This window comes from Coniosporium apollinis (assembly GCF_000281105.1).
Source record: "Coniosporium apollinis CBS 100218 chromosome Unknown supercont1.35, whole genome shotgun sequence".
Classification (NCBI taxonomy): Eukaryota; Fungi; Ascomycota; class Dothideomycetes; genus Coniosporium; species Coniosporium apollinis.
In genome coordinates, this window is record NW_006913297.1 from 91,870 (window position 1) to 104,534 (window position 12,665).

A 12,665-nucleotide genomic window follows, 5' to 3' on the forward strand; every position below is an offset into this window, starting at 1 on the left:
CATGAGATGCGTGCTATATTGCCCGGCAGGCCCCAAGCGAAGCTCCAAGCTCTCACCACTGGCTTCTGGCGCGATAGGCAAACTCTAGTATGGCACCAATGTTCCTCCTGTAATCTATGATCGCCATCGCTGACTCCTTTTCCTTACAAAGGCTTACGTGTCCGGTAACGCCCTGATCATCCTCGATGGCCCGAACCACGTCCTCCAAACCACGTATCATACTGAACCCGACGATCTCGTTGCGGTGGCCTTCGACGAAGCTACTGGCAAGATAGCAACATGTTCGGCTACGGAGGTTCACATATACCAGCCTTACGGTCAAGATGAAGGTGAGGTCAAAGTAGGTGCGCATCCTCGGCTCGCCTGCGAGAACACTCGCTCATACATCCCAGTGGTCCCTCCAAAATACATTACATCTCCCAGATACAGAGGATGAGACCCGCACTCTCTCCTGGGGCACTGACGAGGAACTCCTCGTCGGCTCCTCCAGCTCCCTGACCCTCTTCTCTACGCACAACGGCTCCGAACTCCTGTGGTCCAAACCAATCGCGTCTCCGCCCAAGTACGCCCTGTTCTCGCCCGACGCCTCCTTCATCGCCTCAACGTCCACCTACGACAAGCTCGTCAAGATATGGCGCCGGTCGAGCTTCGGCCGCTTCGACGTCGCCTATCTACGGCACCCTGCAACAATCACCGGCTTACACTGGCGGCGACCATGGCATCGCGAACAGACCTTGGAGAATGTCCTCTACACAATCTGCGCGGATGCCAAGGTCCGGGTGTGGACGCCAACGGATCACCACAGTCTCGACATCATGGGCCTGTGGACCACGATCGACTGCGCTGAGAGCATAAAGCCACGAAGGTTTCCGAACCCAATCCCCTCGAAGAAGAGATATGCTTTCGTCATCGATAGCAGGGACTTCACTGCAGCTACGGAGAGGGCTGTCGAGCAGGCGGACAGTCGGAAGAAAGGTCCCGATCAACATGCGTTGGAGCATCTGGTAGCAGTCGCAAACCGCAGTCCAGAGGTCGTGGTGGTGTTGGATGATCAGGGAAACATGAGTGCGTGGGGTCTGGAGGGCATTGGATGCAAAGCCAGGAAAAAAGGTGATGTTTTCAATGTGGCACACGTTGAGGGGCTCAAACTCAGCTTCGAGAAGGAAGCGGAGGGACTGGAAAACAATGTCCAGCTCTACAACTTCTGCGACGGCAAGAAGGGAGAACAAAGAGGGCTCTCCGTACTGGCACACCACTTTGATGGGAGGATTGAGTGGTGGGAAGGAAGGATAGATCGGCTTTTCGACGTGTCACCTAATACGCGTCGCTTGGACCGGAGAGCTGTCTGGACCGGTCATTCCAGCGCTATTAAGAAAGTAAACCGGACTGCCACAGGCAGAGCACTCTTCTCACGGACAGACGACAACGAAGGCGTGGTCTGGGTCCAGAGAGTAAATCCGGAGGGTAGATTGGCCCTTGTCAGACACAGTACCATTGATACGGCGGAACACATTCACCGTGTATGGCTGCTACAAGAGGGAGATTTTGTGGCACTTTTGCACCACGACAGTCTGTCGCTGTGGGATAGTCGAGCCGCGAAGGCAGTTGAGGTAGCAAGGTGTCAACACAGTCTCAAAGGCAAGCTATTATGCCTCCTCCTGATACCAGAAATCGAGGCCAACAGCGGATGTGTGCATATCGCAACAATCACATCCGAGATGAAGGGCGCGGCATGGGAAGTCCGGATCCCCCAAAAGAAGTTTGCGGACACCGTACGGGGCGCACGCTACAGTATCGTGAATTCAAACATGCTGAGCATATTTGGCAAAATCTCACTGGAAAACTTCTGCACCTTCGACCTCGGGGCTGGAGATGATCTCGAGTTTGTGCTACCCGTGGACCCTGCTGGCACGCCGCCAGCAATATCTGGCTTCCTCGATATCTTTGCACGCGATGTCGCTATCTCATACAACAGATCCGGCGTGTTGGAATCGTGGACCGCCAGAGTCGACTTGGAGAATCGAAAACTCGAATGGTTGCAAACATCGAGAGTTGAGACGGGTGTCGAAAATCCATTCCTCGCCAGTAGCACTTCCATCCGAAAAGCTGCGCTTATCGACTCATCGAAGACTGGACTCACGATCTGGAACACCCGGAGTGGCCAGCTTGAGCATGAAGAGCGCTTCGAAGGCCACGGCGGCATGCAAGACTTAGATTGGTCTTCCACGCCGGACAATCAAAGCATTCTTGCAGTGGGGTTCCCGCATCGAGTGCTCATTTACGCGCAGCTACGGTACGACTACCTCAACGCCGGACCTTCATGGACAGCAGTTCGCCAGATCAGCACAAGAGAGCTTACACCCCATCCGATCGGCGATTCCGTATGGCTTGGCTCAGGTAATCTCGTCATCGGCGCTGGAAATCAGCTTTTCGTCCAGGACGAATATGTCGAGATTTCCGATAACCTCCTGCCGGACCTGCGAGCGGTGTCGCGTAAGAATGCTGCGCTTGACATCTTCACCGTAGTCAGTCGACTAAACGGACCCTTACCAGTGTTTCATCCACAGCTTCTGGCACAGTGCATACTAGCGGGAAAGCTGCTGCTCGTTCAGCGCGTTCTGATTAGTTTATACAAAGCACTGAAGTTCTACAGTGAAGGTGATGACCTCGATAGCTTCCTTGGCTTTCAACCGGAGGACTTCTACTCAGAACACGAGGTGAGTCACAGCCCCGGGCTCTCTTAGTAAAACGATCTAATGACGGTGTAGGTGTTTCTCAACGCGCCGAGAAAGGAGATGCATTCTTCTTACGCCGACTTCTCTGACGATGAAGAGCCCGATTCGTTGACCGAAGATGTGGCGACGTCGCTCAACGAGCTACTGACACAGAAGTCTGTACCCCAACTCACTAGTCGGGAGCAGTTCCACCTTGCGGACATCGTCGAGTGTGTCGGGACGGTAGAAAAGCACCGTCGTTCTGTCGACGATAATGCTAGCCGCTTCCTACTGTTCTTCCGGCAGCATGTGCTAAGAGCTACCAAGTAAGCCACTCGTAACCTCTCACCAAAATCATGCATTACTACAACTCGTTGCAAATCCCTTCCACGTTCCAGAAAACTAATCTCCCTCAGCAAAACCTCCGATCCCGCCCCCCTCTCCTGGCGCGAAATAACCTGGGCCTTCTTCTCGACCTCCCAAGACATCCTGCTCGACCTAATCTCGCGCCACTTCTCCAACCGCATGCACTGGCCCTCCGCGCGCTCCAGCGGCGTCTTCATGTGGCTCACCGACCGCGCCGCCCTCCTCTCCTACTTCGAAACAATCGCCCGCAACGAATACGTCAAGTCTGAGGACAAGAACCCCGTCGACTGCAGCCTGTACTACCTCGCTTTGAAAAAGAAAGCGGTATTGCTCGGGCTGTGGAGGATGGCGACGTGGTCGAGAGAGCAGGGCGCTACGTATAGGTTGCTGAGTAATGATTTCAGCCAGAGCAGGTGGAGGACGGCGGCGCTGAAGAACGCGTATGCGCTCATGGGAAAGAGGAGGTTTGAGTATGCGGCGGCGTTTTTTCTGTTGGCAGATCAACTTCAAGACGCTGTCAGCGTTCTCAGCAACCAGCTCGGTGACCAGCAACTCGCGATCGCGGTCGCGCGCGTCTACGAAGGCGACGATGGGCCTGTCCTCCGCCGGTTCTTAGAGGAGAAGATACTCCCGCAGGCGGCGAGTGAAGGAAACAGGTGGCAGGCGTGCTGGGCATTCTGGATGTTAGGCCGGCGGGACAAGGCGGTGCGGGCGCTGGTGTCGCCGCTGTCAAGCTTGATGAGTCCGCCGACAAGCCCGAAGATGGGGAGTAAGAGCTTCTTGACGGACGATCCGGCGCTTGTGGTGCTGTATAAGCAGTTGAGGGAGAAGAGCCAGATGACGCTTAAGGGCGCGGTGATGGTGGCCGGGGCGGAGGAGTGGGGGTTTGTGATGCATACGGCGAGGTTGTATGAGCGGATGGGGTGTGATTTGCTGGCGCTGGATTTGGGTGAGTCATTGTGCTTCCCTCTACCCTTCTTCACGGCCGCCTTTGTTGAAGAGCGTTGTGGGGGAAAGCAGCATGCTGACACATCATCAGTGCGGACATGGGAGTTTCTGGCCCCACCTCCGCAACCTCTCGCGCCACTGCCGACCAAAATGCCAAGTCACTCGCAGCAAGGTCATCAGCAGGCCTACGCACCCTCCGCGCTTGATGGCTACGACATCGATCCGCGGAAGCTCCTACGGAGAAGAAGCTCGCTTGTCGTGGCGGACTTACCGACGCGGGAGGCGATCAAGGCTGCGTCTATCGCGGAGGATGGGGAGATGGAAAAGAATGGAGAGGTGGATGGTGCGAGTAAGGAGGAGACGCGAGAAAGGGTTGCGAAGGTGGAGGAGAAGAAGAAACCGCCGCCCACGCAGTTTCAGGAACCGGATGCTAATAGCTTATTGGATTCTTTTGGTTTCTAATGGGATCGTGCGGACAGCGATGCCTCAAAGTCGTATTCAGTTCAGGGTCTTTTTTCTTCGGGACGGGGAGGTGTAGTATGTAGTGTACAGCTAGTGAGAAGTGCTTTGAAGCGGTTCGAATAACGTAGAATTCAGCTGCTTTATGCTAGCCTATATGAAACGTGACTTTCACATTGCACTAAGGAATTCTATAAGGAGTCAGTCTTAAAAATCTCACAAGATTTGAACTCTCGGTGCTGGCTCCGAGTTGAGTGCGAAATCATCATGATATCTTCAGAGCGGCTCTGCCGCCCCCCTTGTTCTCGATTACGTGATCCGCAACTGCCATCGAACTTCACAATCACCTCATGCGTCCTTTACCATTTCGATAAAATAGAAACGAAGAGCTAGTACAAATACCAAAACTAAAGCGGAGAATGCATCACATCCAGCGCCCCTCCTGCGTGGTTTCCACCACGTTCGACTGGTGGAACGGCACGTTGCGCCGCTTGAAGCGCGACAATGCAGCAACGTCCACAATACCGCCTATGTGAGACAAAGGCAACTGACAATGACAAACGACTGGTGAAGAGCTGCTATGGTAGACGGTCGACATGCCGCAACGCCCGCAGCACGGCCTCTGAAGGGCAAAGGATACCAGAACGACGGAAGAACAGCACAGACGTAGTGTGGTAACCATGAGGAAAGGGCATGCATCTCAGGAAGCCTATGCGCCTAATCAACAAACTCTCTTCTGACGCCAGCCGCCCGGCGAACATAAGCTTGTGGTGCATAGGGCGGAGTTGTAGCGGAGAGTGGGACGGTCGCCATGCAACTATGGAACGAACAATGAAAGACTAGGACAATGAAGGACAGAGATATTAAGAACTGGGACAATGAAGGACAGAGATATTAAGAACTGGGACAATGAATCGTCTTCTGGATAGCAGCGAGGAGACTGCCACGTCTAAGTCAGGACGAGCAAGAGGATCGAAAGCGGCTGCACAAGAGTACCCACATCCCAGAGTCGGTATCCTCTACCGCGATGGCTGGATTCGAGCTCACGAAGCTGGTGAAAATGCATATCGCGGCGGTATATATATCGCAAACGAACAAATCACGGTGGGAAGGGACGATGAAGAAGCGTGTTGCGAAAGACTCAATGCATTCTATATGTGCTGAGTGACCGCTGGTATTCCATTCCCACCCAAACCGCCACTACATTAAGAGGGACAAAGCCTCATGAGAAGAGCAGCCATATCAAACGCTATGCCATCCTTCCAGAGACGTCAAATGCAAGACTCCCGCGCTTTGAGTCCTGTAGAAGCTCCATGGCGTAGTAACATGGCAGCAAAGCCAACATTCTGCTTTGTATGCAAAACTGGCGAAAAGCGCTTTTGGAAACGAAATCGGACGCAGGAAAGAAACGCCGGGTTAAGAGGAGAAAATGCCGTGGTGCATCCCTCGCGTAATAACTCCCAGAGCAGTGGGGCGGGCCTCATTCTCTTCGGAAAGTGGCCTCTATCGAGAGCCGTGGACTCCATGCTCGAACTCCGGCCAGAGCATAGTCGATCAAAGAAAAGATCAGGAGTTTCATTCGGACACAGTTCGAACGCGGCGCAAGGACTGGTTTTGGTATGCTGGTACGACACTGTGGTCGAACTCGACAACTTTCTGATTCAAACGCACAACGGTGTCTTGGTGAGCCCCTTTCGGCTTCCACGTCGGTAGGTCAAACTCCATAGCCGCATATCCTGGCCGATTGATCTCTATGTCTGCTTGCGCTTCCTCAGCAGGGAACGAGTCGTGTTGCTTGGCCCGGCAACTGGCGGTGCGGCTTTTGATCTCTCCAGAGCCGGACGAGCAGAGCCAGATCCTCCTGCAGTGGCGATCCTCCGCTTCCTAGGTGGCTCAGTGGAGTCTTCTTCGTTGTCTTCGTCGACTGCATCATGATTTCGCTTCTTGAAATTGCGATTGTCGCGGGTTAAGCCTCGTTGAGCCGGTCCGTCATTGGTCTTCCCGTCATCCTCTTGTCCTTGTATCGTGTCTACCACTTCCTCATCCTGCTCCTGCACTTGCTCCTTCTCTGCTTCTCCATCTCTCTCCAGCTCCGCAGTTGATCCATCTTTCACGGTTGATTGCCGCTTCGCAGCTGATTTGCCTTTCGCGGTTGACTTGGCCTTTGTAGCGGACTTGGCCTCCTTCGTGGTCAGTTTTGCCTTCTTGCCTGACTTGGTCTTCGCGAGCTCTTTCTTCAGGTTCTCGATCACGCCATTCTCCCGTTTCCACTCGCTGTGTACGGATGCCACCCCACGCTCTTTGCGTGGCAAATCCTGTCCTTGCACGGCACTATTCCAGGCCTTGCCCTTGTTGAACTTGTTAAGGGACTTCATGACCTGTGTGACGGTGATCTGGTTATTTGCCAGGTAAAGGCTCCTCAGGTGCTCGCGTTCATCGTCTTGCCAGGCCTGCAGATCCCTCTGTGCCTTCTTGGTTACTCGACGAAGATATTGGTTTTTACTGCGGTTGAGCTTCAGAATCTCCGCCTTATCATCCCAATTTGCCGGAGCTTTGAGGAGGTGAACCCTTGGGTTACTGTTCTCATCGATGCAGTGCAGCGTGAGGAGTGCGACTTGATCGATGGGGTTTCCGTCCTTGTCCTTGGTAAGCCGGCCGACAACGAACTTGAAGTGGTCCGCATCGTCACTGTCGCCTTCATCCGCTTTTATTTCGATCTCTGTGTCGGATTCTGTGTCGACTTCCGCGTCAAGACCTGCATCGACCTCTATATCGAGTTCTGGTTCGGCCTCTGACTCGGCTTCCGTGTCGAGATCCACCTCGAGCCCTGCATCGATGTCCATCTCGACCTCCGTCTCGACCTCTGTCTCGATTTCCGCTTCGTCCTGCGCCTGAACTTCTGTGTTGGCTTCCCCGCCGGCTTCAACGTGTCTAGCCGCAGCACAGAGAACGTCAAGCGACTCTCTGTCGACGGAATAGTTCGGCAGGTTGTCGGGAGCCGCGACATCAGTCTCATCAGCAGAGTCGTGTTCTGGCGAACTCGCTCCGCTGCTCGAATCGTACCAGGCGCCCCTACCCGCTTCGAATAGGATGGTGCCCGCTCGATCTATCTCTGCCGCCGTGGCAAGGGCGTTCAGTCCAGAGGTGTCGAGACCTTGCGGAAGAGTCTCGTCATGGACCTGGCCCTCGTTTGACTCGGGGTCGTTGGCGAGCCTCGTCCTCTCATAAGGTGTTGTGGAGGGTACGACGGGAAGGTCCTCCGCAAGGAAAGAGTATCGAAGTAGTGAGGGCTTCATCGTGGACAGCAGGGATGACAGCAACCGCTGGGATTGGGGTCAAAGAGGAAGACCGTTCTGTCGCGGTGGTGGTTGCTGTGCCCAAATCCTGTTTGCAGGAATAGCTCCGCCGACGCGAAAGCACTTAATCTCGAGGATCCTCCTCACGTGTCTCGTCGTGGTAAACAGCAAGAAAAGGCTGTTGTCTTGGCTCAAAGCTACGTGGGAAAGAGCTGACTTGGATTAGATGCTGTGTGGTTGCGTTGAGTGTTGCAACGAGATCAGAGAAGAAGATATTCGGTGGTCGTAGAGCACGACGCAAGCGCGGCAGTGACTGTGGGGGCAACTTCACTTGACGTGTTGCTGTTGTGACTTGCGCGTTCTGTTCGGACTTGTTGTCGTCCGTGGAGTTTGTTGGGAGGGAAACGAGATGAGCGGGAGTACCCCCCGACTGATATATCTTCCGAGGCGAGTGAAAGTCTCCGGCGGTGATACTACGCCTGTTCTATACTCACGACATTATGCTGTACTATACGATGGGCCGAGAAGACGGCCGCAAGACTGGCTCCAGCATCCTGGCAGGCTTGACAATGGGTCTGGTGGCGTCGCTGCCGCCATTTCTATACGCAGCATCCTGCGAGTTCTTTCGAAGCGATATCAAAAAGACTCGGACACACCGAGTGTATCGCAACATCGACCACCCGTCCCCCCAGCGCAGGAGAAGGCCACGAAGCGGAGCTCCCGGTACCGAACCGCTCGACATCAATCCTTCGGTCAAGCCCGAGCTAACGGTTGGCGCGGGCATCGCGGTAGCCACATCTGAGTTGGGGGCTCTTTTCACGAGTTTCAATGGCAGGGGCACAAGGCGTAGGACGCTGCTCATTTATGTCCATGAACTGTTTGCCTATGGACACTTTACTACCTAGCACTCAGTTTGCGCCGCGAGACAAACTGCGCTGAATCCCGGTGTATTACATGCAGTCGACAAAGAAAGCTTCTGACAAAGAACGGGAGCAGTAAAAGTGGATACGCCATGCGGAAAGCGAAACGCAGCAGTACATTCAGCTTTGGAAGTCCTGCGAGAGTAGGCAACACCATATCCTCCTTGCAAGACACAGGTACTGCGGACTCATGGCTTGTACGCAGCCATGTAGCCAGAAGTGTAGTAGAGACCGGGCACGGGCGGGAAGATTGACGGCGGCGAGAGGTAGATCGTCGCGTTTGGCTGTAGAGTAATACTCTGAAAAACGTGGAGCTTTTGACGGAGGTACGGCTCAATCTGATGGAAGCGGCCTTCTGATATCTTGATGAGGGCTTGAATGTCCCTTTGCCGTAGAGGTACAAGTTGTGCATCCTCTTACTAGTTGCGCCGTGCCCGCTTGCCTTTTTTGGGTTTGGGCTGCGCAGCTAGCAGCTGTTGGAGTTCTCGTTCCTCCTCAACTCCCCAGAACTTCTCGGAACCCTCTCTGTACGGTATCTCTGGTGCGGAGTCCTCGGAGTCCTCGGTATCTTCCCTCTCCTCAGCTTCCTCATCCTCATGAGCTTCCTGTCCCTTTCCAGCCTCCTCCGGAATCTTCGTGGTTACTTTGAACTTCTTCCTCAAAGTCTGTAACAACTTCTGCTTCTTAGCTATGTGAGCATCGAGTGCCTTGTTCTGATCCTCCAATACTGCGAACGGATCTGGGCCTTCTTGATATGGGATCTCTGGAGCGTTGTCCTTCGCACTAGCCTTCGCTGTCACCTTTCGTTTTCTCGACTTGCGGCTTTTCGGAGTCGGCTTGGGCTTTCGAGGCGGGACGGGAACGTTCCGCTCTTCTCGATCTGTTGCGCCAATGGCCTCCATGGAACCTCCCTCGAATGGTGTATCAAGTAGGTTGGCTTCTTCCTCGACCGCGAATGTCACTTTGCGTTTTCCCATCTTGGCGTATGCCCGCTTGCGTTGGAGGGGTGGTTAGGAAACGTCTTGCTGCCTGGGATCTGTCGAGCGAACTTTCTCCACGACGTCCTCCTTATAAGGGATCTCTGGAAGGCTGTCTTCCTCCTCCTGCACTTTCTCCCTAGCCTCCAAAGCCAACTTGCATCGGTTTGCCTAACTCGTCTTGCTCTTTGCTTGTCTTTGCTTTGTATGCGGCTGATACAGGTATTGCTCTTCCCTTTCTTCTCTATTCACTTCCGCGATCAATATGCGCTTCTGCGCCTGAGGGTTGATTGTGTGGACACCGGACGTTTGCACGAACAGTTCTGAAGGTACCAGGCTCACAATCCCGACATGATCGCCGCCGCGTTCCGTCGTATGAGAAAATGGCATGAAGTTGTGGTTTGCTCAGGAATAGAAAGAGACGAGCGTCGGGTGAGAGGCGAAAAGAGGTTCGACTTGGATCGAGACGACAAGAAGGAAAAGGATTACGAGATAGGACGTATCAGTCTTCCAGCTGCCTCGCTATTCAGACCAGTCATTTCCGGCAGAACATTCACTTAATGCGTTACCGACACGAGTGGTGTTTGTTTTGATTCGTGAGGACCGCAGACATCATCGCAGGAGAAGTCAGCTGGCGAGCTCTGTGGATTCGACCGAGGCAAACATCAAGCTCCATGCATCCTCGCTCTAGTGGACGACCCGGCTGTTGAAGTAGTCTATCCGGTATATTGACACTCCAAGGCTGTACTATGCGGTTTGACCGAAAGGAAGACCACTCGAACGCAGTCATCATTGTATGGAACGATGCAAACTATTTGGGAGACTGTCGTACGCCCCCAAGCGACGCTGTCAATCCGCAAGACGCTCCCTCTCATTGGGCTAAGTACCGCCAGTATCCTATTCCGCGCAAACGCCGCTGTCCTAGGGACTGAAGCCTAAAGTTCATTAAGGAGAGGAATCACATCGAGAGCAATGCATGTCTAGAGCGCCGTAAAACTCAGGAAGCTCGCGTATCGAGAAATTAATACCGTGACAGCAGTTGTTCCCCCGCAATTCCACCCAGAAGACCGATGAAGAACACCCTTAATAATGAAACTGAAGCACAAGACAGCATCGCTGAACGAGACAGGCAGAGGGCTCCGGTACATCCAGCGCTTGAAACCCTTCATGAGACCGACGCGTGTCTTTCCGCCACTGAGAAGCGCTCCTGAAATGAAATGGTGGCTCTTGCGCGCATTAGGACCAAAGGAAAAGGTGCACTCAATAGGGGAATGGAAAACCGGTGGACGGTACATTGTCAGCGAGGGCAAGAGGCTATGTATCTTCAGGATGATGGACCATTGCCGTCAATGTGTCACATCCAGGCGGAAGAGCGGCTTGATGACCTCGGAGTGATCTTCTTCCGCGTATCTTGTCGCTCATATTGTTCCATCGTGTCTTCTTGATGGATTGTCTTAGGTCCGCTTGCGCTTTGTTGGGCGCTTGGAGGCTGTATCGTTCTTATTTGATGGTGTCGCCAACTCCTCCTCACCCTCTTCATCCGTACTTCGCTTGCGCTTATTCGATCTAGTCGGAGCAGGAGTTGCATTCTGTTGGGCCATTGCATCATCTGGGTTATCCTCCTTGGCGTTGACAGTGCTACTCATCTCTTGGACAGTCTCCTGCTCTTCCTCGTCAACAGTCTGGTCGTCCTCCTCATCTACCTTCACGGTCGACTTCGGGTTTGAAGCCTTGTTCCAAGTTCCAGCCACGCCAAGTTCACATCTCAGTCGGAGGACTGCTCCACCTTTTCGGTTCCACTCGCTCGATACCGAACCCACGTCCCGTTCCTTGCGCAACACAGATTGGCCTCTTAACACCCAGGTTTTGCCCTCGTTGAACTTGTTGAGTGAGTCCTTGGCTTTGGCAACAGTTATGCTCTTGTTCTTCCGGATCAGCTTCATGAGGTGTTGACGTTCATCATCCTGCCACAACTGGACTTCCTTCTGGGGCTTTCCGCGAGCACGCCGGAGCCACTGGTTCTTAGTCTTATTCAACCTCGCGATGTAAAGCGGGTTGTTCCAGTTGGGATGATCTAGCTGTTTCGTCCTTGGTTGTCCGTTTTTATCAATACAACTGAGAAGAAGGCGGCTTTGCTGATCGATCCGTGTTCCCTTGGGGCCATCGATGAACCGGCCAACGACAAAGATGAATCGCTCGTCGTCTTGACCTTGATCTTCATCATCGTCTGCAGTTTCGTCCTCAATCGCACCTCCCTCCTGGTCTGCGACTTCGAATTCATCCTCGTCCAGGATCGTGTCTGCATCCTCTTCTTCATACAGAGCTTCATCATCGTGACCCTCGGCCAAGGTGTTTCCTCGGGCCTCCAGCTTTGATCCAGCCTCAGCCCAGCCTTCGGGATCATACTGGGCCGCGGCGGCGCAGAGAAGGTCCAGCCCGGACGTGTTGATACCCTCGGGAGCTTGTGTAGGAGCGGTCGTGGTCGCAGCGACGGTAGCAGCATTGGTCGGTGGCTCATCTGGCCCGTCAGGTTTCTCTGAGCTGTCTCGGCGCGCTGCCAGGAGCCCTGATGCACCTTCCTCTACGGCTGCTTGCAGCCCGTAAGCGTCAATATCATACGCTTGTGCAGATCGCATGGCTTTTTCGTCGCGGACTCGGATCGTCGACACGGGACGAGCGCTAGAATTTCCGGCTCGATGCTCGGCGTTGGGAGTGGGAAGGGAATTTCCTTGCAACCGGTAGCTGTGCTGTCGGGTCCTCAGTGCGGAGGGATGGTTCGTATTGGTAGTTGAGTAGGTGGTAAGAGCTGTAAGAGAGCCGGTCGACGGTGGTCCGGATACGGTTGGAGAGAAGAGAAAGGCTGTGTGGTACTGCAAGAGGTCCGTGGGATGTGTGGATCGTTCGGATGATATGGGAAAGAGAGAAGAGAAAGAAGAGAGACGGCTGAGCAATTGACGTCTCTTATGGGCTCCTGCGCGGTGAAGA

At 54.0% G+C, this 12,665-nt stretch overlaps 4 protein-coding genes across 4 annotated transcripts; 1 reads left to right on the forward strand and 3 right to left on the reverse strand.

Annotated features, from left to right (window-relative positions):
* Nucleotides 1–6: 6 nt before the first annotated feature.
* W97_06895 (uncharacterized protein) lies at nt 7–4,490 on the forward strand (the record flags this gene model as incomplete). The annotated part of the gene is made up of 6 exons (XM_007784654.1): nt 7–87; nt 152–340; nt 393–2,717; nt 2,769–3,040; nt 3,113–4,029; nt 4,120–4,490. 6 exons carry the CDS (start codon nt 7–9, stop codon nt 4,488–4,490), a joined length of 4,155 nt encoding a protein of 1,384 aa, XP_007782844.1.
* A 1,748-nt stretch (nt 4,491–6,238) lies between these two features.
* W97_06896 (uncharacterized protein) lies at nt 6,239–7,783 on the reverse strand (the record flags this gene model as incomplete). Its single annotated transcript, XM_007784655.1, has 1 exon — nt 6,239–7,783. One exon carries the CDS (start codon nt 7,781–7,783, stop codon nt 6,239–6,241), a length of 1,545 nt encoding a protein of 514 aa, XP_007782845.1.
* A 1,339-nt stretch (nt 7,784–9,122) lies between these two features.
* On the reverse strand, nt 9,123–9,680 carry W97_06897 (uncharacterized protein; the record flags this gene model as incomplete). Its single annotated transcript, XM_007784656.1, has 1 exon — nt 9,123–9,680. One exon carries the CDS (start codon nt 9,678–9,680, stop codon nt 9,123–9,125), a length of 558 nt encoding a protein of 185 aa, XP_007782846.1.
* A 1,454-nt stretch (nt 9,681–11,134) lies between these two features.
* Nucleotides 11,135–12,316, reverse strand: W97_06898 (uncharacterized protein; the record flags this gene model as incomplete). The annotated part of the gene is made up of 1 exon (XM_007784657.1): nt 11,135–12,316. One exon carries the CDS (start codon nt 12,314–12,316, stop codon nt 11,135–11,137), a length of 1,182 nt encoding a protein of 393 aa, XP_007782847.1.
* Between the last annotated feature and the right edge of the window lie 349 nt (nt 12,317–12,665).